General features: G+C 42.3%; 1 protein-coding gene across 1 annotated transcript in view; it reads left to right on the forward strand.

Moving 5' to 3' along the window:
- Nucleotides 1-1,595: 1,595 nt before the first annotated feature.
- The window catches only part of LOC310930557 (A-type voltage-gated potassium channel KCND2-like), a gene marked incomplete at both ends in the record, with an annotated part of 38,141 nt that continues 16,436 nt past the window's right edge, over nucleotides 1,596-23,300 (forward strand). Inside the window, one exon of the mRNA XM_083893585.1 lies at nucleotides 1,596-2,707. Coding sequence (XP_083749711.1) covers nucleotides 1,596-2,707 — 1,112 coding nt within the window. The remainder of the gene's footprint in view (nucleotides 2,708-23,300) is intronic.

A 23,300-nucleotide genomic window follows, 5' to 3' on the forward strand; every position in this document is an offset into this window, starting at 1 on the left:
CTCTGCCTGTCTCTCTGTGTGTCTCTCTCTCTCTCATACACGTGGACCTGAAGCCGAATATGGTACCGCAGCACATGCCTCACAGTTAACACAGCTGTCTCGAAAACCCCTTCGGAGATGCCACTGTTATAGCTTATGGAACACAAGCGTCATTTAATTGATTATGGTTATTTTGGAAAATGTCACGAGAGCGGTGAAGCCCAATGATGTTGACCTTTTAAACTATGTAACAGAGTGATGCAATTTTAATAATAAGAAAAAAAAAAACAACAATATCGATCACAATTTGTTGGGGATCTGAAATCCCTGAATGTATGTTTCCCTCCTCTGAAATAAAATATAAAAACACTCGCAAGTCTTCATATTCCAATCAATACATTTTTTTTTTTTTGCCAGGAGAGCGGTGCACTTTGGTAACATATTCTGTGCGCGTTTGAGCTCATAAATCAAAGAAGGACATCACTCTTAACTGCCCCCCCAAAACCGGGATGTAACACACCTGTTAAACATTCTCTCTCATTCTGGTGATAATACAGAGACTGCGGAGGAACTTTAGAGGACTTTACTGTCGCTATACACAGAAAACAATCCATGTCATTTATGACATGCTGTAATTTTAACGACGGCTCACGTTTGATGTCATATGAAGAGGAATTGTGAGGGTTCGTGGTGTGAAACCGGGGGAGGAAGAAAACACAAAACAAACGTCAAGTTGAGCCATTGGAGATGCCGCCTACTTAGACTACCATTACGCATTGATTAGTTCCCCCGACAGTGAAGCAGTAGAGGAATTTCTGGGTGCAGATAGGACCACTCCTCTCTCTCTGCATCTGATTTTCTCTCCTCTCTCTCTACACAGCCGATGCTTGGTGGAAAAAAAAGGGGGGAGGGTGGTCTTGCAGTCGACGTGAGGAACAGGAGTTTATTGAGGAGTAGCTGCAACGAGAGGAAAAACGCATGCCACTGAGCGTCGTTGCCTTGCGGGCGGTAACGTGGGAGAGAAAGAAAAAAAGGGGTAAAAAAGGGTCGCGCGTTGCTTAATGACCACAGTGGTCAATGGCTCTCTGCTGAGAAACTGCCGCGTGAATTGTTTAACTTGTTGATGCGACGTGTTTTGGACCATTTTGTTTGCTCTATACCGTGTGGCAGCAGAGGCAGATAAATGGGAGCCGGAATCGCAAGTATTCTGCACCGTGGATTGTTTTTTTTAATGAAACTCACCGTGGATGTAGTTTAACGAGCAGCACTCTCTAAGGTGGGTTCTTTTCTTCTTTTACTCATTGATGGCTGATGACATTCTCCACATCTAATTCATATTCTGCCGCAAAGTAGGCTTCTTCCATAAATGAGCAGCAGTTGCACTGTGGATGCGAGGCTATACGCTCAACAGTGCTATGCGCAATATTAGTACAAGTGAATGGCTCTGTGTGTTTCTCTGTCACATTCCGTTCAGCCTGGGTGCCTCACACGCCTAACCACTGTCTGTACATCCATCTGCTCTTCCTCCTGCAGATGCAATTCATCTCCGAGCCGTAGCACTGTGATAACCGGATCAGGGTCGTTTTTTTTTTTTTTAAACACTACTACAGGTCAGCATGGCAGCAGGTGTAGCGGCATGGCTCCCCTTCGCCCGAGCAGCAGCCATAGGATGGATGCCCGTGGCGAGCACCCCGATGCCCATCCCTCCCCAAGACAAGAGGAAAGCCCAGGACGGACTCATCATCCTCAACGTGAGTGGGACCAAGTTTCAGACGTGGCGGAACACTTTGGAGCGGTACCCGGACACTCTGCTGGGCAGCACAGAGAGGGACTTCTTTTTCCACGAGGAGACCAATGAGTACTTTTTCGACCGTGACCCTGACATCTTTAGACATATACTCAATTTTTATCGCACAGGGAAACTACACTACCCGCGCCAAGAGTGCATATCCGCGTACGACGAGGAGCTCGCTTTCTTTGGCATCATCCCCGAGATCATTGGGGACTGCTGTTACGAGGAGTACAAAGACCGGAGGCGCGAGAACGCAGAGAGGCTCCAAGACGACGAGGACACAGACATGAACAATGACGTCACGCCGGTGAACCTGACTTTCCGGGAGTACCTGTGGCGGGCCTTTGAAAATCCCCACTCCAGCACCTTAGCGCTGGTCTTCTACTATGTCACGGGCTTCTTCATTGCAATATCAGTCATGGCCAACGTAGTGGAGACGGTGCCGTGCGGCTTTGTGCCCAACAGGTCCAAGGAGGTTTCCTGTGGAGAGCGTTACGCACTGGCCTTCTTTTGTTTAGACACTGCGTGCGTCATGATATTCACGGTCGAGTATCTACTCCGTCTGATCGCAGCACCGAGCCGCTACAAGTTCATGAAAAGTGTGATGAGCGTCATCGACGTGGTCGCCATCATGCCTTACTACATCGGCCTGGTCATGACCGACAATGACCAGCTGAGCGGTGCTTTCGTCACGCTACGAGTCTTCCGGGTCTTCAGGATTTTCAAGTTCTCCCGACACTCCGCGGGGCTGCGCATCCTGGGCTATACCCTAAAGAGCTGCGCCTCAGAGCTGGGCTTTCTCCTCTTCTCCCTCACTATGGCCATCATTATCTTTGCAACGGTCATGTTTTATGCAGAAAAAGGATCTCCGGCCAGCAAGTTCACCAGCATCCCCGCAGCGTTTTGGTACACCATAGTCACCATGACAACACTGGGGTGAGTCCGTGAAGCTCTTTACAAGCGCGTTAAACACATGAACTTAAACATTCTGCGCCTCACTTGTCTTTCAGGCACTCACATTTCTGGAGAATCACAGAACTAATCAAGTCCCCAGTGGCTTCATTACAATGACAACATGTAGCAATAAAGAATTCATAAATTCAACATTCCTGGGGGATAAAATTGCCTTCCTGAGTCTAATTACAACGAATTTGTCGCCGTTGTTTTAACTGATTGTGGAGCGGGCCACAGGTACATTTACTGGGTACATTAACTGCCTCGGTGCTGCGCAGCCAATCAGAAGGCAGCAATGATGTGCTTTGTAGAGGTTTCAGTGCCACATTCACTGCCTATCAATGAGCCCGCACCTCACAAACAGCCCTTATCCGAAGGTTAAACCTTGTTTTCGAGGGTCTTTATTGGATGCGCTTGTTTGGAAAGGTCAGCACGATGAACACATACACTACAGTCTGACCAAACAACAGACTGCAGAGAGGGCTCAACACAAACCTCTCCAAATTGCAGAATAGATTATCGTAGGAGCGAAAAAACCGGAGGCCAAACGGAGGCAAGTGTTGAGATTAAATTAAAGGCGCACACACACGTTTGTGCAGCTTCTCTTCTCAGGACACTGCATTTCCCTCCATCCAGTTGAATAGCCACTCCTAATCTCAATCTAACCACAATTTACATCTTAATCTGTTTTAACCAGAGTCTCATAATGAGGTTTTGCCTTAGGACCAGGCTTTGGTCCCTACTGGTAAACCAGAAAAGGTTCTAAATAGGTAACACACACACACACACACACACACACACACACACACACACACACACGGTCTCTCTCTCCTGTCTTTCATTCACTCTCTCAGCTCCTCTCTCCCTCTGTCATGGAGGTACAGTAAATATTTGAAGGCTAATTTCATGCTTGCGAACAATGTCAGCTGCACTATGTTGTGATGTAACATAAAATAATTAAACGCAGTTACGGTGATTACATCAAATTAATTTGTATTGATGAAAGCTCCCAATCGCTCAGCTGCGGGGCCTGCATTATTATTGTGATTATTACTATTATTATTGTTTTTAATGCCATTATTCAGTCTGGGATGATGCGCTATCCAAGGTGCTGAAAACTTGTGTCAGTGAGCTGACGAGATAACATTCAGTTTTATCTGTTCAAAATGACTAATTTGAATCAATGCAGTGTTTGCTTTCCTGATGCTTGATTACAAATTATGCAGGGTGAACTAATAGGGAGACAATTTTTTACTTAGTGTGTAAAAATATCCTGCTGGCTTCTTTATTCAGTGTTCAGTGCTGCATGTGCTGTATGAGGTTGTGCACAGCCACTCAGGCGATGTTAGTCCTCGCCCCCCCCCCCCCCCCCCCTCCTCTCCACCGCTCACACAGAAATGAGGTCCTGTTGAAATAATGTTTTCTTTTAATTTCAAAGCCATAACCCCCTGAAATCAAACACTGCAAAACAAATTGCCACAGGGTGTGTGTGTGTGTGTACTCACGTGTCTGTGTGTACATGTGCATGCGTGTGTGGGGTTTAAGTAGATGCTTGAGATGGGACAAGCATTGTTGCATGAATGTGAAGTTTAAAACGCAATTTTGTGTGGATGAGCGTGTAAACAAGGCAACATTGTCAGCCTGATTTTTCATTTATTCAACAGCAATCGTTCCTGTCTGGTCTCTGCATCTGCATCAATGCAGCCACTCTGCACCTGGTTATGCATCAGATAGATCTGCAGGCAGCATTTGTTCCGATTTCTTTCAGATTTAAAACAACGCCACTTTGTTACAGACTCTCTTTGACTGCTCTCTTTTTGCTGTGGTGATAATGAATTAGTGGATTGTCTGTCCTCTTAATGGCACACAAATCTTCTCCTTACACTCACTCAATACCAGTCAAACTACCACTCACCCCGGAAATGTCCAACGAGAGCATAATTACTGATATGCAAGGTCCAATGATTGAAGCTGCCACCTCAGACCTAATGCTGCATTGACTATATGCTTTTGTTTCATATTCAAAGTGCAGATGAAAGATGAGTTGTGTAAGAGGGTGCATTATTTATCTTTCGGGAGCAACAGAGATGTTGTTGCATTCAGCCTGGAATCCCCCTTGTTTTGCTTAAGATGGATTTGAAAAAGATGTTGTGGTGTGTAAGAACAAAACTGAAATGTCCGTGGTAATGGGGACGTCTCTGCCACTCCATTGTGAACCATGACAGCCTGGCTGACAGATTTGCAATCTGCACTGAAGCCTTGCAGTGGTGCAAAATGCTGCATAGTGGACCACCGGTGGAGAGGCTGAATACCCATCACCGAAAGACAAAGTCGGCTCCATTATTGTCTTAATGTGTGCATTAAAACACACATTCCACACACAAACACGATGCCTGCGAAATTGAACCGAGGTTGTCGGAGGCTGAATAAGTGGGAGTGAGAAAAAAAAGTCTTCTCCAGTAACCTTTAAATGCTGATCCGATTGAGGGAAGACGTTTTTCAGAGCTTCACATGCAGCAAAAAGGATCCATGTAAAACAAATATGAATGGTCTTTTCATTTGCTCGCAGATGAGTTCTTGAAAGACTAGTGGTGGCGCTAACCTTCCATGTGAAGCCCGTGAAAGCACTTGATGTCATTCTGATTGTCAGTGATGTTTTATCACTGCCTGGTATTATGATGTCTTTCCACTACATATATTTTCAGTTTGCCTGACTCACACCCTCAAGTAAAGACAGTGGTGTGCGTTCTCTTCACTGCCGATGGCCCATTGATTGTGCTTAAGCAGACGTGCAGATATTGTGAGAGCAGGGGCTCCTGTTCAGAGGCACTTGGCAGGCAGCCTGAATGGTGCCTGGAGACCAGTGGAGAATCAATAGCACTGTGCAGCTGTGTGTCACGCCTCCGTGTCTATGCTCTGTGGCTCCAAACACAGGAAAAGACCCACTTATCCCTCCTTATTTATTGAGTCTAATCTCCGTGGCTGCTTTCGGACACCCCACAAAGTGGAATGTGCCTCTCTGACAATGCTTCTGCCACCCAAAACCAGGAGACTGTGTGTAAAATATATGATGCGTATCTCTGGTATTATGTTTTACAATATCTTTCAAAGTCACGCCAGGGGTCTTGGGCTATAAGTTTGTGTTGATTTAATATTTAAGGCAGCCATAGATTCCTATACAACGATAGCTTTGCACTTTATTAGGCTGGAATCAGATGTTGCAGTGGTGCTCCTGTTTTCTATGGATGATCTGTGCAGTCAGGGTGAATTAGCTGCACAGAGAGTTTTTGGGGCTTCAGGTCTTTTAGGTGATTTAAGGTGTAATGGAGTGCAATGCCGAGAGCAGCTGTGAAAATAGTGGAAGTCAAGCACAACCCACAAGGGAAGAGGTTAAGGGAGGAGAGGGTTTACTCTGGCATAGAGAGACACATGTTCATCCGGACACAAACATTACCTCTGATAGACACAGCTACCCAAAGCTGAACAAAAGTTCTACTCATACACAGACAGTTGCACGCTCATGTACACACACACTCACACCTTACTTATATCAATATCCTTCTCTTAAACACCGCCACTGGGTAGTGCTGAGAGTAAGTATCTTTCTAATTACTGATTTGTTGTGACGTTTACTTTGTGCGCTTTGCCACTGTTCGGCAAATGTCGCTGCGCGTCGTCGAGACTCAACAGATACAGAATTTATCACCATATCGTTTGTCTGTGCTACAGCTCCATCCACCAAATACAACTGGAAAGGCTTGACAAGTGAGCCCTATAAACCTCTCAGCATAAGATTTATAAGACAGAGGAGGCAAGGTTAACAGACACGAGGGTCACCGTAGGGCCCATAAACCACCAGAAGTATAACCATTATCATGCTTGCCAGTTCTGACACCTCAGCCCCATGGCAATCAAAGCCTACAATGCAAAGCATTAACTCCATGATTCAGTGTGAGCGGTGCAAGCTTTTTGAAGTCCGTACCCTTCACTTCATGTCGGAACTAACCGGAATGTACAGGAACAATCTGTGAGGCCTTAAAATGTATCTGCACTGAAGAGATAACAAACACTTTCTTGATGATGGCATTCATGTGGATGGATAAATGAGCTTTTTTTTTAAATTCTTTTTTACAACTGACCTCAACAGTCAGGGAGAACATTTGGTGCATCTGATTATGCGCCGCAATCAGTGTAATTTTTGTGTTCAGTAGGATACATTACAACACTTGGCATTGTGTATCCTATGCACATTATGAAAATCAGCAATCCATTATGAGGGATGTGATGCATTACCGTGTAAACCAGAAGTGGCTGATGTGCGATGTGTAGGCTGCCATCAAAGGCTCACAGTCCTCCTCCATGCAGGTGCTTTATTGGGGAGGAGAGGGTGATGCTGATATGAGGACGGTAATAATGGTCCTGATGTGACAGGTGACTTAATGAGGGGAACCTGGCACTGAAATGTGTTTTGTGCAAGCTCCTATCCGCTCATGCAAATGACTGCAAAATGGAGGGATGAGATGGAGAGGCGGGAACAGACAGTCTTCTTTAGCGAAGATTAAGATCCTTTTGAAAGACAGAAACTGAATGAACCTTAAAAATAAGCCCCAGCATTTGTCTAGAATTTCCCAGACCAATAAAGTCGCTATCTATCTATCTATCTATCTATCTATCTATCTATCTATCTATCTATCTATCTATCTATCTATCTATCTATCTATCTATCTATCTATCTATCTATCTATCTATCTATCGATTGATCGCTGTCTGTCTGTCTGTCTATCTGTCTGCACGCACATACATACAATGTCAAAAAGAAAATGTGTGGTCATTCAACCATGAACTGAAAAACAGATTATGGCCAGCTGGCAGGTTGATGTGAGGATAGTGTGTGTGTGTGTGTGTGTGTGTGTGTGTGTGTGTGTGTGTGTGTGTGTGTGTGTGTGTGTGTGTGTGTGAACTGACTGTAAAAGCAGGCATGCGTCACTGCGGATGGTCAGATTGATAAATAATCTATATGGCAAGGACAAAATGGCTGTCCTTCCGTTTGATTCGATTTCTTTGACAACCCGTCTTCGAGGCAGCACAAATAACACTCATTCCACGCTCATTAATTCACTTTAAATGTGCTGCATGTACTGCACTCGAGCTTGCACGGGTAACATAGTGTGAGGACACAAAATATGGCATCACTGGGGGGTTTTTTTTCCCCACAGCTCAGCATTTTTGTCTTTGTATTGCAAGCAACATCAAAGATTAATGTAATTTCACAGATTCAAGTGACTCCGAATGACTGCGACACCATTGCATTAGGAAATAGGGACGTATTTGAAAGAAAACATCACCTTGATTTCATTGTTGTTGGAAAGCATTTGCTCCGCCTGGCTCCACTTCCATCCAATCTAACAACCAAGAAACCCTAACCCAGCCTGAGTGAGTGAATAAAACGAGGAAACTTTTCCCATTATGAGACTGTGCCCCATCTTCAAAGTTGATAGGTTGTAAAAGATATCGGTGCAAAGTGTATGTCACGGGATCAGTGGATCAAATAATGTCGCTTGCAAATGATAAACCTAGGCTCAACAGTTATCACCTCCCCTATGCAGCTGCATGGCTTATTTACATAGTCAGCATTAACATACAGATGAAAATGACTTGTCTGGTTTTGAGGACTGGTATTCATTGCAGACACACGTACTGCCTCCTCATCACTTTGTTGAAACGTGCGACAGAATTCTAAATGGATTCTCTTTGGTTTAGACGTCTGGTTTACACTGTACTTAGCACTAGAGCCGTGCAATCATTGTGCCAGGATCACAGTGAATGTGTCCCAGAAAATATAGAGGATGTTAGTTGCTGGTCTAAAAATAAACACTGATACACGTTCCCATGGGTCTTCTTGAACTCCCCAAGCTAAAAATATGTTATTTACAGGTCTAATACTCCATGGAACACTTTATAAAACATGCAGAAAATGTATATACATGTATTCCAAAAAACACTCAAACATGAACTGTTAAAAGAAGTTGAGTATCACATCTGGCATATTGGTATTTTTGGATCTGATTACTGACTCTGTCAGTTGAAAATGGTTTAAAGGCTTGTTGGTGTTGTGATGTCTACTTGCTGATGAAGAATTATAAAAAAAAATGTTTATGGGGACCTCGGGAAGAAGCTACTGGGAGATCCAAAGAAACAATAAACAATTAACTGATTCACATAATCACTCTTCCTTTTATTACTATGCCTCTTGTGATGGAGGCTGTTTTAGGTCTTTTTTTTAAAGACTCGGCAGAGGTCAATCCACAAAAAACAGCAAATCAAACACCAATATCAGTATCAGTATGAATGAATAATATCATCATTATTATTAGAGGTGATAATGTGAAATCATGTAGGCATTGATTGACTTTTTTGGATTTTACTTCATTAGCACTGGGGGAATCGGCATTTCAAGCTAAAATTATATTTGAATATTTGAGTGGAAATATAAGCTGAATAAGCTTTAGTTTTCCAGCTAAATCTACGAGAGAGACTTTCAACTATTTGTCTACATGGAACTAGGGCATAATTGATTAATCGAGTACTTTTAAGTACTTTTAAGAGTAAAAATATTCAGTTTTAATGATTTCTTTGTCAAATGGAGCAAAGGATCCAGAAACTATTCACATTTAAGAAGCTGAAAAATTAAAAAGCATTTTTTTATTTATTGAAAGAGCACTCGATTAAAAGATTATCAAAATAGTTGATGATTAAAACTTAAGATTTTTTTATTGTTATTTATTTGGCAAATAACAAAGTGAATTCACCTATACCGAAAAATTATCCGGCTCAATGGGCTTCTTCTCTGAGAAGTCAGAAATTAATCAAGCATAATGTTCGACCACTATTGTATGTTTTTGGGTAACATCTACTGCCCGTCTGTCCGTCCAGGGAGTGGATCCCTCACCTGCGGTTCTCCCTAAGGTTTCTACCCTTTTCCCTGTTATAAGGGTTTTTTCCCTGGTAGTTTTTCCTTTCCCTGGTCGAAGGTCTAAGGACAGAGGATGTTACCAACCCTGTGAAGTCCCGTGAGACAAACTATGTTTTGTAAACTGTGGGCTATACAAATAAAGGTTAAAAGAAATTCTGTCCATAAAAATAATGAACAGAACCGGTGACAAAGGGCAGCCGTGGCAGAGTCCAACATGCAGTCGAAGTCTGTCGAGGCCGACCGATAGTCCTCCTCCATGGCCTCCCCGAACTTTTCCCAGACCCGAGTTTTTGCTTCTGCGACTGTTCGGGCCGCTGTCCGCTTGGCCTGTCGGTACCTGTCAGCTGCCTCAGGAGTCCCTCGAACCAACCAGGCTCGATAGGACTCCTTCTTCAGCTTGACAGCATCCCTTACTTCCGGCGTCCACCACCGGGTTCGGGGATTGCCGCCGCGACAGGCACCGGAGACCTTACGGCCGCAGCTTCGAACCGCCGCGTCCCCAATGGAAGTGGAGAGCATGGTCCACTCTGACTCAATATCTCCGCCCACGACTGCCACCCAAATCGCATTGCACCGGCCCCTTATGGCCCTTCATGTAGGTGGTGGGCCCACTTGAAAAGGCGCCCGCGTCGCTCTTTCGGGCTGAGCCCGGCCGGGTCACACGGGCAAAGTCCCGGCCACCAGGCGCTCGCCTGCGAGCCCCACTCCCGGGTCTGGCACCAGGGTGGGGCCCTGGTAACGCCAATCCGGGCGACATGCTGGTCTTCATTTTATTTCTTCTCATAAGGGGGTAATTTTCGACCACTATAACATTTTTATTTCTGTTTAGGAATTTAAGTAAATAACTATAATTTGACATCTTAATCAATAAATAATAGTGTGCTTCCTGGATAGCAATCATAATAATTAAATTTTAGCATTTCAAATATCATTTCAGTTTAAGAGCTTCTACATACCTGTGAATTAACCATTACAGAAACATAAAAAATGATTTTGATAATTATCATTGCTGTTAATTTAGGGCAGCTGTGTCTTTGGGCGTTGGTCTTATAAATGTGTTAAGCACTGCATTTAATCAAATAGATAATTAAAGAATCAAAAAATTCATGAGCATCCCTAGTTAGCACCAACATTACCTTTTTATTTGTAATAACCATAGACGGTGTAGAAATGTAAGGTACATAAAAATGGCAAATAAAATAAAATTATATTGTGAAAATTCGCTGAAATAAATGATCACTGGAGCAAATAGTTTATATACTTAAATGTGTTAATTGCCATTTATTTAAGTACAGAGCGCCACACTTAATGCCAGTAATATGAGTCAGTATACAGACGCAACTGCACAAACAGAGAAACACAGGTCAGCAGATGTTTCCATCTGCTGAAATTTCGCTGACGTCAACGACCTGAACTGAACAGTGAGGCTATAACATACATCACGACCACAATAGCACGGGACATTACACATCCACTCAACCACCATCTGAACCTTCTGCCCTCTGGGAGCACATACAAAACTCTGAGGTGTAGACGGGCTCCCTTTGGAAAAAGCCTGATCCAGGCTGTATTAAACAGTAAGCCGTGATGAATGCTATGTTTTCATCGCCGAGTGTTGTTGTGTGTTGACATGCTGTCGTCTTGGTGTTTTCAAGTCTGTTACTGTGTGCTGTTTGTTGTACAGGACTGTGGACATGAATTCCCCTCTATGGGCACTAAGTCTTGACTTGTAATGTTCACTGTTTAATCAACATTCTTAATTAGTTTCTACTCGATATGACTCCAACAAAAATGACATATTTATCAATTATATTGACAGTAATCTTTACCGTTTCCTCATCACATATTGTGTTGGATTATTTAAGCGTTTCTTAATTTTGCAACACATTTTCTTAATGCTTATTATTTGTTCTCAAACAGGTTGAAAATTGTTTTGCAATTAACTTCTGTTTGTTCTCCTGCTTACCCGCATTTGTTGGTGTTTTGTTTGGATTTTTAAAGGCAATTAGTACGCTTTTGAAGTGATCAGAGTGGCAATTTCTCCCTTCTTCACTTTCTTTGCCCCCCTTTATGCATAGCTCAGCTAACTATCTTGTGGTTGTCAACCATCAGCCAAACAACAAAAACTAATTATCTGTGACGATCCTCTCAAGAAGTATGACAGCATTAGTCCCTTCAGTTCTGTTGTCCCACAAACAGATTCAAGCAATAAAACCCTCGGGTGTCCATAGTAAATATTACACAAACGTACGTCGAAAGCCAGGTAACGTTATTCTAGAGTCCACATAGAGAAGAGCTGTGGATGAGTGGAGAATCAAACATAGACTTTGGCACGGTTGTTTATTTCTCGTTTCAAATGCAGCTAGCTGCCATTGATCTTTTTATAGCAACACAATTATTCCTGAAAAAGAAAAAAATAATCCTTTCAACACAAACTAAAATATTTAAAACCTAAACCCATCCCAAGTCATTTTTGTGCATTATCCTCACAAAGCCAAAACACAGCATTTTCACGGCAAAAAAAAGTGATTCATTTTACACCGAGAGTATGATATTATACCGATGAATCAGAATAAGTGTTGTTCTTAAGTCCAGGGACATACAGTGTTGTTTTTTCAGCATTTAATTTGTACGACTTGCTGTTTTATGATAACTCTTGCCAAGAAAGTAAAAAAAAGATGCACATAATATGCTGAACCATTTCTTACACTGTACTCTCAATACTGTACTAATTCTGAGAAGGTTTTCACAGCACTATGAAGGTTTTTCATTACTATTGTATAACTGTACAAAAAAAAAAAAGAGTAGCCACTAAAATATTCAATGGAGAGCGATTCATAAATACGTGTTTAAATTTTCATGGTCAGGGTTTCAGTGCAAGGTCAGAGAGCTAATTATCATTTCAACATCGCGTAGAAACAACAGAGGAATTAATTGAGTCCTGCACGGTAACATAAGCCTTATGAAAAAAAAAGGAAGCGCAATAAAAGGTAGTGTTTAACAAGCCACCGGCCCTGGCACTGGCACTTAAGTGTTACCCTTAAATTAATCAGCAAACAAAGAACAAGTTGTGGTTTGTTTTTCATGTTAACACAACACATTTAATGTTGGCCGTGCTTGTCTGAACATTTCACTTCTCTATTTGGCATGTAATGACTGCTGAGTTGTTGTTTTTTTTTTTATCTTTCTATCTTTCACTGTGGCAAATATTGCGCCAGTATTCATTGTACTCAGTTTCCGAGACTCACACCAGCCTCTTGACCACAAAGCCCAGCTTTGCAGCACAGACGTAGGCACAAAAAGTTGAGAGGAAGGCGACGATACTCCCTCCTGTCACTGCAAAGACTCTTGGATATATTGTTCTTTGCACCGATTAGTTCCCCTACGGTGCAGGAGACAGAATAGCAAACACAATATATTGAAACAGAGCCAGTCTTTCTAATGCCAGAGTGTGAATACCCAGCCCCCCAACGACATTTGTCTCTTTATCAAAAACAACCAGCAGCCAACAAGCCAAAACATCTGTGATCAGCAGAGATTTGGAGATTATGGCTAACAGCAATCCTCAGTCTGCTGCAAGAATTAAACAGAGGAGAACTCAAACTGTAATGTAACTTCTGCTGCTATGACACGTCCTTCCAAAGGCGTGATAGGACATCACCTTAGATAAAGGTTTTCAGACAGACTTGTGCTGTTTTTAAAGCAAAAAAAAAAAACACTAACTGGGCTGAAATGAGAGAAATACATCACCTTGACAGTTACCCTAGTTTGTGAAGTACCTACACTTAAATGCTGTAGAGCATTCATTCACTTCATGGTGACTCACTTGCACTGTGTAACAGTGTGCAATGTTAACACCAGTTACTGTCTTGTATCCTGCGAGTGTTGAAATCAATCTTGACTTTCATGTGCCAGAGACAAACAGAAGGCATTCCTTGTCATCAGTTTTTAGAGAGAGCCATAAACGTTGATAACAGCACATTAATTGAAACTTGGTTTACAGCCCATTCATAACACCTGTCCTGAACATGAGCAGCTTCATGGCAAAGTCATGAATATTGATTCAGCCTGTTCCTCAGCTTGAAGCACCGTTTCGCTGTTTCACGAACCGTCTCATCTTTGCCAGAGCGGAGGAATCTCGTGCCAGTTTACAGCAGCGAGGATGCAATAAAAGCTCTCTGTGATCAATACTGATCCCAATTGAACGGAATGCACAGTGTTTGCTGTAAAGGCACAGTGCAGATCTCTGAAGCGCACAAGTGCGGCTATGAATCGTGCTATCCATAGTAGCTACTGTTAACCCAGTTCCATTGTGGAGTCTTTGCCATGGGCACAGTAGATTATTAGTGTTTGTATGCAGCATGAATGATAAGGGGCTCCGTCCCATTCCAGTTTAGGTATAAAGCACTTCCTCGTGTCTGCCTAGCAGGGAGGTCCTGCTGAGATGAGGGATGTCAGCCTGTCACTCTGACGCATGGCAGCTGTTTCCTGCCTGTCCCTGGCTTCTATAAATAGCGGAATATATCACCTAATGTAGGCCATTTGGTCAAACAGAAACTAAACAGGGTATGTGCTTCAGGGCTATATTTTTCTCTTTCACCTCAGACTAATTTCTCCTGAACAGGTGGGTGTGCTGGTGTCTGCACCGCAGTCTAAATATTTCCTCCTCCTTTAATGTCTCCACGCTGCCTGCAGATGGATTGATGACAAATTAAGTGGCGATCATGTCGTGCCGTTACTTTATGTCAAGTTGCGATTAATTACAATGTGTATGCTGTTGGTGGTATATTATAAATATTTCAGTTACAAGCAATCTGTAAAGATAGCTGCCAAATGCTGATGTAGTCACAATTTATTGATGGTGAACACAAACACAGTCCAAAGGGGCCTTTAAGTAACTGCCAGTATGTAAAAATTGAAAAAAAAAGAAAAGGGTTTTGTTTCTCAATGCAGCAGAAAGGAAGTCAAAATGTGATCAAAATTTCAGTCACATTTCACAGCTCCATGCGGTTGAATTACCACAAACTGGTTTTAAAGAATTGCCACTGTGGGGAAACGGTAATAATGCTTTTATTGTACCCTCCCACTGTAAATTCAGAGTTGTCACATGACAGATGGAAGGCAGCACATGCCAGTGTCTGTCTATTGCCTGTATCTCAGTATAATTTATTATCCTACAGAGCAGTAGCCTGCGGAGACTTTTACACATAGGCAAGCAGTGCGGCAAAACCCACCCCATCTCATCGAAACACAATCTCAGTGTGCAATTCAGCTGTTTACTACATCGACCACAGTGAAACCTAGCATTTGATGGGTTTGTGTGCTGGAAAGTCTTTTCCTCTCTCCTTCATTTTGCTGCACCCTGGTTGGACATCTCCAGTTTTCTGCCCCCCCATCCTTTGCAGAAGAATCCTTTGTTTGAACTGACAATACAGATATCAAATGTGCAGCATAGAGAGGGAAAAAAAATCACCTGTGGTTGCGTTCAAAATATTTTCCACTAACGGACAATGGCAATGAAGAGCCCTCTATTTTCCTGCAAATATCACATTAAACCTCTCAGACATCTATCACAGAGAACCGCCTGATGAATGATAACAATACAGCAAAACAGAATTAAAGATTTCCACTAAACCAGGTTATCTTATAATTGTGAGCAGTGTGTTTCATAAAAAGGGGAGGCTGTTCTTCCACTCGGCGGTTTCTTTGGCAGATGTAGTAAGTGAATGGGTGCATTTCGCTATAAATTATCATCCTGGTGTCAGAGCTACATTTGACAGCAGTTGTTGATGGTGGATCACATTACATGATAGCAGTTATTTTGATCACAACATTACACGGACACATTTGCAGACCAGTATGTCTGACAGAAAGTCTATAGGCTGATAGTTATAGGTTACACGGTAACACAGCCATCAGAACGCTCACATTGCATCCACAATTCTAGTTTTAGCTTAGGTTAAGGACTGCTTACACGTAGACATACCACTATTATGAAGATAAGAGTAATTTAGTATCAAATAGAGCCAAAATAATAGTACTTTTCTAGTTTCCAGCGAATGTGTTTTGTATTTCCAGCAAGAGTATTCACATAGTGGTGCAGGGTTTTTCAAACCCTCTTAATGGTGTTGTTGAAGGTGCATCTGATTTTGCATCTATTTGCATCTGTCAAGTTAGGGCATGGCCCTGTATGTTTGGCTTTGGAGAGGTGCAATCAATGTGGCACTTTGAACTGCATTATGGCGCTGTATGTCTTCAGGGTATGGAAGAAGGATGGACTGTCAAAAGAAGCCATGCCTCATTGCTCATGTGACAGCACGATCCATAGATAATCTTTTCAATTGTTCTTGAATATGAGATATACAGTCGATGTATTATATAGCCATGATCTGAATATAAATCATATACTGATTAAAATATTGACCTTTAACCAGAAATCCAGACTAATGGGGGTAGGGAGGTAGTTTTTCTAAATCCAAATTTCTTATTAGAACAAGAACAAATAAGTTAATCTAAATTGTTTAAAGCAAGCAAAAGTGTTCAAAAATGGTTGGGAAAGATGACTTTGTCAACAAAATATATGAATATGGGTGTAAATAATAATAATAATGATAATAATAATGATGATGATAATAATAATAATAATAATAATAAACATGGAGTGAGTCTGAATTACTTGTGGTTATTTAAATCCAGCTCCATACAGGGGCCATGCCATTCTAATTCTTTGACCACAAAACAGAAAATCTGGAAAAGATCGAGTCCATTGGTCTTGCCATTAAAACCCTCTGAGCTCAAATGTCCCCCAATTAGGGGACCCAGAGAGGCTCACAATATTACGCAATGCCTGCACTAAAAAACGACAGAATATAGTGATGTTACACATCAAATTAAATAGCAGGCCACTACTCACAAGATGCCTCCACACCGCAAGAGTTATGGCTGTAAAATCTTCTAACACTGTAACCCTGGATTTCCACTGGACGCGGAACGACCACGGAACGGCAGCGCCACGGTTCTGCTTCGTCCTCTGCCCGGCGTCGATCCCCACCGGGTGCGTAAACGGCAGCGGCGTGGTGCCTTGGGAGTCGGCGGTATTCACGGAAGATCGCGCGATAATCTCGAAAGGACGCGAGTTCGCGAGATCCCGCGATAGAATGTGTGTATAAAGGAAACAACAACACAGCTTCTTTCATTCTCCTACGTGGAAGAACTGTTGATCTGGTGTCATAAATTATTTTATGTTTCTCCACTTCAACAATCAGTCTCTTGTCGTACATTATGACTCTCCGAGACGCTCTGATTAATTGACTGTTGACCTGGCAGCACCGGTCACTACGTAATGTTGATGTGAAGTTGTGACAGGCTATATGACCTGCGTATTGTGTTTTATTTTGAAATGGGGGCGGAAGTGTTTTACTTTGATTCTGTGTCGGACTTCCTGTCTTGTGCAATGTGCTTCGTTGAAATTTACGAGGTTCAGCAGCGGCAACGGAAAAAATAGAACTGATTCCTATTGATAGCGCTGTGGCGCGGCAAGCCGCTTCTGGGCCGCTGCTGAGACGCGCCGCAGCGCATCTGGTGGAAATGCTCTTATTGATTAGAATGGAAGCGATTTGCAACGTTCCGCGTCCAGTGGAAATCCAGGGTAACAGTCTCACAAGTACTACATATACATAATACATATATTCTATATTGTATAGATACTTATTTATATTATTGACTGCATATCAAACTTCGAACTGCAGTGTCAACCCACCTGCCACTACGACACATTATCCAGAACACACCACATACAGCTCAAATGAAAGCAGAATATGGATGGCCACACTAGGTACTGCAACAAAAAATCCCATGGGGCCCAAAAAGCAATTTTCCCATTGACCACAATAGTAAAAGAGACGCCTGTAAAAATGTCCACAGGACACCTCAAGACATGGACACGGGCTTTAATAGATCTTTATATTCTATATTAATATCTGAATAACATTCCTAAAGGCCATAAAAAACCCTGACAAATCCTATTTTGTCAGAGTGACGTCATGTGGCGTCTCGGGAACGGAGCTACTGTCAGGGACCGTGTTACATGAAAATGAGAAATTAAATTAAGAAAAAGGGGGGGGGGGGGGGGAGCAGGTTTTAGTTATTTATTTGTGAATTATTGCCGTGTTTTTGGCTGCGCTTACCGCTAGCACCATAATAATAGATATATTTATATACTTTCAGGGTCAGTTCGAATGATTAAGTACGAAGTAGCGAGGAGTTACGGTAATTTGAAATACACATGTGCCGCCGTGTCAACGGGTTTAACTAATTTTCTAGTGTGATGATAATAATATAATTCATATAGTGTACAGTGTGTAGAAATATAGACTGTGGGCTGTGGACTAATGCATATCAAACTGTAGGTCCTTGAAATGAAAAACTCTTGGCTAACGTTACACCTAGGGTATTCATAATATCATACAGTTAAGGTTAAGTTGAATAAATACGTTATTGACGATATCAGGATATACGCTATAGACGGAAGACTCTCCGTGTCGTCATTGATCTAAGACGAGGGAACCAACTCGTATGAATCCGCACCAACAATAAAACGTAACTTTTCCAAATATCATGCACTTTACTGCGGACCAAGTCCTTACCTGTATGCCTTTGCACCATGGATGTATTATATGAACTGGATAGAGCACCGCCCCTTCGCTTCCGTTCATTCCTATGAAGCTGCTCACCCAGCGCATATGCCAAAAAAGTTTTTTGACTTCCGCGTTTATTTTTGGGTTATGGGGCCCATAGAGCATGCGCAATAGTGTCACTACCATATAAATATCTATAAAAGCCCGTGTCCATGACTCGAGGTGTCCTGTGGACACTTTTACAGGCGTCTCTTTTACTATTGCGGTCAATGGGATAATTGCTTTTTGGGCTTTTGTGCTTTAATGGGGTTTCCTGTTGCAGTACCCACAGTGGCCACCATGTAAACATTGTCTACAAGGCAGAGGGGGCGGTGCTCTATCCAGTTCATATTATACATCCATGCTTTGCCCCTATAACGCGTTTTGAGAAGCTTTTCTGTGGTTTCGGATATTTATCCATCGCAGTTTTTAACTCCGAGGAGTCTCCGAGTACCTCCAAATATGGCCGCGCATCCGGGTTACTGCCCCGAACGTGACGTAGGTGAAAACCCTCTATAATGCATATAATGAGACTCTGCGCATTTTTAGAATCCTCCACTCCACACCAAAGCACTATAGGGATAAAAGCCCAACAATACAGACAACAGAAAACGACTGCTGCTAAAATGCTCTTACCATTCATGTTTCGCCGTTAAAGTTGATATTACAGCGGAAAACAACGCTGCGCCGGTCAGACGGACTTCCTGTGTTACACTCGAATAATTCCGGGCGTCATTTTGGACATCTGGGACATTTGGACCCAGGGGGAAGCATTTCCGTGTGCAGCCGTCTGTCACCGTCGTACAGGGATATCCGCTCAGTCCTGCCATCTTGTGTTCATTTTTGGAACGGGAAATAGACGTCTAATGGAACTTTGAAACAAAGCCATAACCTGTTTTATTGGACACTAATAGTAAGATAAAAGTGAAATAAGTAGTTGTGTACATGAAAAAATACAAATAGCACAGATGGTGCTAAAATGTGCCAAATGAGACCTGGCCTGTACTTTCTGTACTAAAACTTCTCAAATGTTGTTTTGCTTCACTTTATCAGAGTGAACCTTTGCAGAGATGATGTTGGAATATTGTGTATTTATGGTATGATAGAAGTTTAGAGCTGCAGCTGCATCATTCCAAAGAGATAATCATCCTGAAAGTGCTTTTTTTTTTCTTTTTTTATCTGAGCCTGTATTTTTCTCACAAGTATTCCCTTTACTATGACACCCAAAGTATTCAAATGGACCTTGTGGTTGCAGGTATAAAGACCTAGAAAATAGGCTTAGAGTTTATAATAAATAACAACAAATTGGGTAAAATATTCATTTTAATACAGATAATGACAAATATGCCATTCTTTGCCAGCTTCTTTAACAGATATTTTCCTAAATACTTCCAGATCTCTCTTCTTCTCTCTTTATTTTTAAGGTAATAGGGTTGTTGCTGTATAATAAAGGGTAGGGGTTTTGTTTTGTTTTGTTCTTAAAGGAAAAGCAAAGCAAAATTCTGATTGGCTAAATTGATGTTACACCCAAAACACGCCTACTAATAATTCAGACACCAAATACAACCCATTTGGCTTAAGATTACACACTGTGTAAAAATACACAGATTTGGAGTTGGACATCCCCTGATGCACTTGCAACATTCACTTAACACCATGCACTATAGATTATTTAAATAGGGCCGAGAAACTGGCTCTATCACGTGGACCAAAAATTATGGATGTACTGGGTCTTCCTGCTTGGTCCCTCAGCGAAGAGTTAAATAATGAGAAGAGCTAACTGTTACGAACTGAGGTATACGTAGATTAGTGTGAATAAACTTGATTAGTCCAATGAAATTACGCCCAAATTCGAACCCATTAAGTTTGTGGAGAAGATAATCCCACTTGATTTAACAAATTAAGTTCAGTGTGAAACCATTTAGAACACGTCTATCCACTACTGAACAAACCCAGTCTTGCCATGCGTAATACAGTATAAAGGAGTACTGAGTACTAAAGGAGAATTGTGTCAAGGTGCCATGCGATTTATTTCAAGAGCACTTGACAATCACATATATTTATATGTCCCTATGAAAAGAAATCAAGTGGGTCCTTATTTTTCTTGAACAGAAGCATAATTGTTGCCTGGCAGAGGGAGAGTGGAAGAATAGTATTTTCCTATTACCGCTGAATAAATGTTTATATATCTTTTTTTTATATAATACAATTCAGAACTCTTAGGAGACACTAATGTAATGACAGTTTTTGGTGTAATCTTTTCAGATTCAATTGTTCAATTGTAGGAATGTTCAAATTGAAGAATATCAAATTGGTTCTGTTTCGGTGTCAAATCATTATTATTGTTAAAAATGTACTGCTCATATAATCAAAGCAGTGATTTAAGGATTAATTTTAAAGCTCTGTGTCCTCACTTTTATTTGACTAAATAACTTTTACTTCTCATTTTGTTTCTTACATAACTCTCTCTCATTGTAGGTATAATTCAAAGGCTTCAGGTAGTGAATGCACACTTCGGGGGGTAAATTAGGCCAAAAACTAGATCTGCACGTTTGAGTCTCCATTCAGACCTGTTATTAACGTCAGTTCTCGGTGATCCCGTCATATGCAGATCACTCTCATTGACTGACGTGAAGTGAATGCTTCAAATCGGAAGCGATCACAAAAAACCATATTCAGAGGTGGTTTGAGGACGCATGTACGCACATCGCTCAGCTGCATCCACAGGAAGCATGAGCTCCTCAGCTTAATACTCATCAGCACCCATACATGCATGGATTTATTTTTAGCCACGAGCACAATATTAACAGCGAACACGACATGATTTCATTTTCCGTTCGTGAACATCTTTATTTTTAATGCTACAGCAGGGCGAGTAGAGCTCTGCTTCTCCCGAGCTCCTCTCGTCTATTCTTTCCTGTCACATTATCACACTGACAGTGACACATCGGTGCGATAGAAAGGTTTTGATGTCACAAATAGACGTCAGTGTGTATTTGAAGGGAACAGGAAGCCTGATCTCATACATTTTGCTGCTGCCAGGTGTGAACCCTAGCCCAGGTGCGAACCCCATACTTGGTCTGCATGTGACTGGATCAATGAGGAGAGACGTGAATACCAAACAGGACTTAGTTGAAAGCAATAAATAAATAAATGACACATTTTAATCCTATTGTGTTGTTGCCGTCTGATACTGCATTTTGATGGATTTCTTTGACTAGACTGGATAGATGATTGCTGTTGTAGACTGATATGTTTTGTCATTGAAGTGTGGATTCACATCCCACCTCAGGGATTTCTCTCTGCAGGTAGTGCAGCGTACACAGTACTATTTCAGGGATTTTATTTCCAAGGTATTAGAGGAAAAAACCATAAACAGCTGATTATTATTTGAATTTTTTCCCTTTAGGTAGGCGTCTTTAATCCCCGTGGAAGAGCTTACGAGCAATATTTCCGGCTTCCGCCCAGTCCTGTCTTTACATAATGGCCACAGACAAATGGAGTGTGTCCTGCCTTTTACCGAGCAACACGTTCTGGCCAGGAGGCAAACAAAAGCAAGCGGGTTGAGCAGATAAGAACAGTTAGCATTAATAAAGCCGGACAATGCAATCAATTTCAGCTGCAGCTTGGCCTCATTTACTTGCACAGAGGAACTCGACGGTGTCACATGTGAGGAAACACACACATGACACACACACACACACACACACACACACACACACACATTCCTGATCTAACTGCTGATGTTCGGGTCATTGTTGTTTCTCCGGAGGTCTCAAGGGAATCATGCCCAACACGAGTCCACCAACTGCCTCATTCAACTCCCGCCAAAGGTGAAGTGGTCCCATTTGGATTTAGAAATCAATTTTGTGCGGATTTTTGTCACATTTTCACTCCCTCCCCCCTGAACTCTTCCCCCCCCCCCCCTGATTTTGTTTACACATGTTGGTCGACAAGAGAACAAGCCGCACTGCATCCCCTGGTCTCTCGCCATCTTTCCTATGAAATGGCAACCATCAAAGTTAATGGGCTGTGATCATTACGGCAAACACATTGTCCCTGTGCAATCTCGCGACTCCCTTTCAGTAGGACGTAAAGAGTGACAAGCTTGAGGAACACAATCTCCCCTATCGTTAACATCTCTCAGTTAGAGTCGGGGGGGGGGGGGGGGGGGGGAGCTCTGGTATCGACTGCATGTGACAATAATTATGCTACTGTGTTTCAGGCACACGTCAACCACATCATCTTCATATAATTCTAATTCTAAAGCACCCGCAACGGCCAAATCTGCCGTGCGTTTGACAGATTACTTTTCCGAGCAGACAATCATGCCAGGTTTATATCAAGAGTTCAGCGTATACTGTATATCTTCTTATCTCACTTATCTCCTCCACGCTATGTGCCGCTGGACGTCTGATTATACACTACATCACGCACACACACACACACACACACACAAACAGAGAGGGGGGGGAGACAGAGATAGAGACAGAAACGGAGAGAGAGGGCCGTGTGCCAAGAAGGCTGTCCCTGATGTATCCCTGTGTTTGACAGGATGTTTTAGCCATCGCATCCCCAGAAGTGTGCAGGCCTTAACAGATGGAAAAAGTCCAATTAGAAAACATGTAAATGAACGGTAGATATGAGAGATAAATGGTCCGACTGTCGTTCTCTCCCCCAGGACAGGCAGCAAGTCTTAGAGCACAGGGACAAAACCAATACCCGTTCTGTTTTTTACGAGGAGGAAACATAAGCAGTGATAAATGAAGGCTAAAAAAAAAAAAAAAAACCCAAACAGGAACAAAGCCACTGATTTGATTTCTTTACGCTACACAATCAAAGAAGAAGAAGGTGCTGAATTTGATGCAGCTTGCTCGCAACGCCACATGTACAGTATGTATAAATATCTCCTCCTGTTGTCTGATTC

The sequence above is a fragment of the Microchirus variegatus genome, assembly GCF_963457635.1.
Source record: "Microchirus variegatus genome assembly, chromosome: 8".
Taxonomy (NCBI): domain Eukaryota; kingdom Metazoa; phylum Chordata; class Actinopteri; order Pleuronectiformes; family Soleidae; genus Microchirus; species Microchirus variegatus.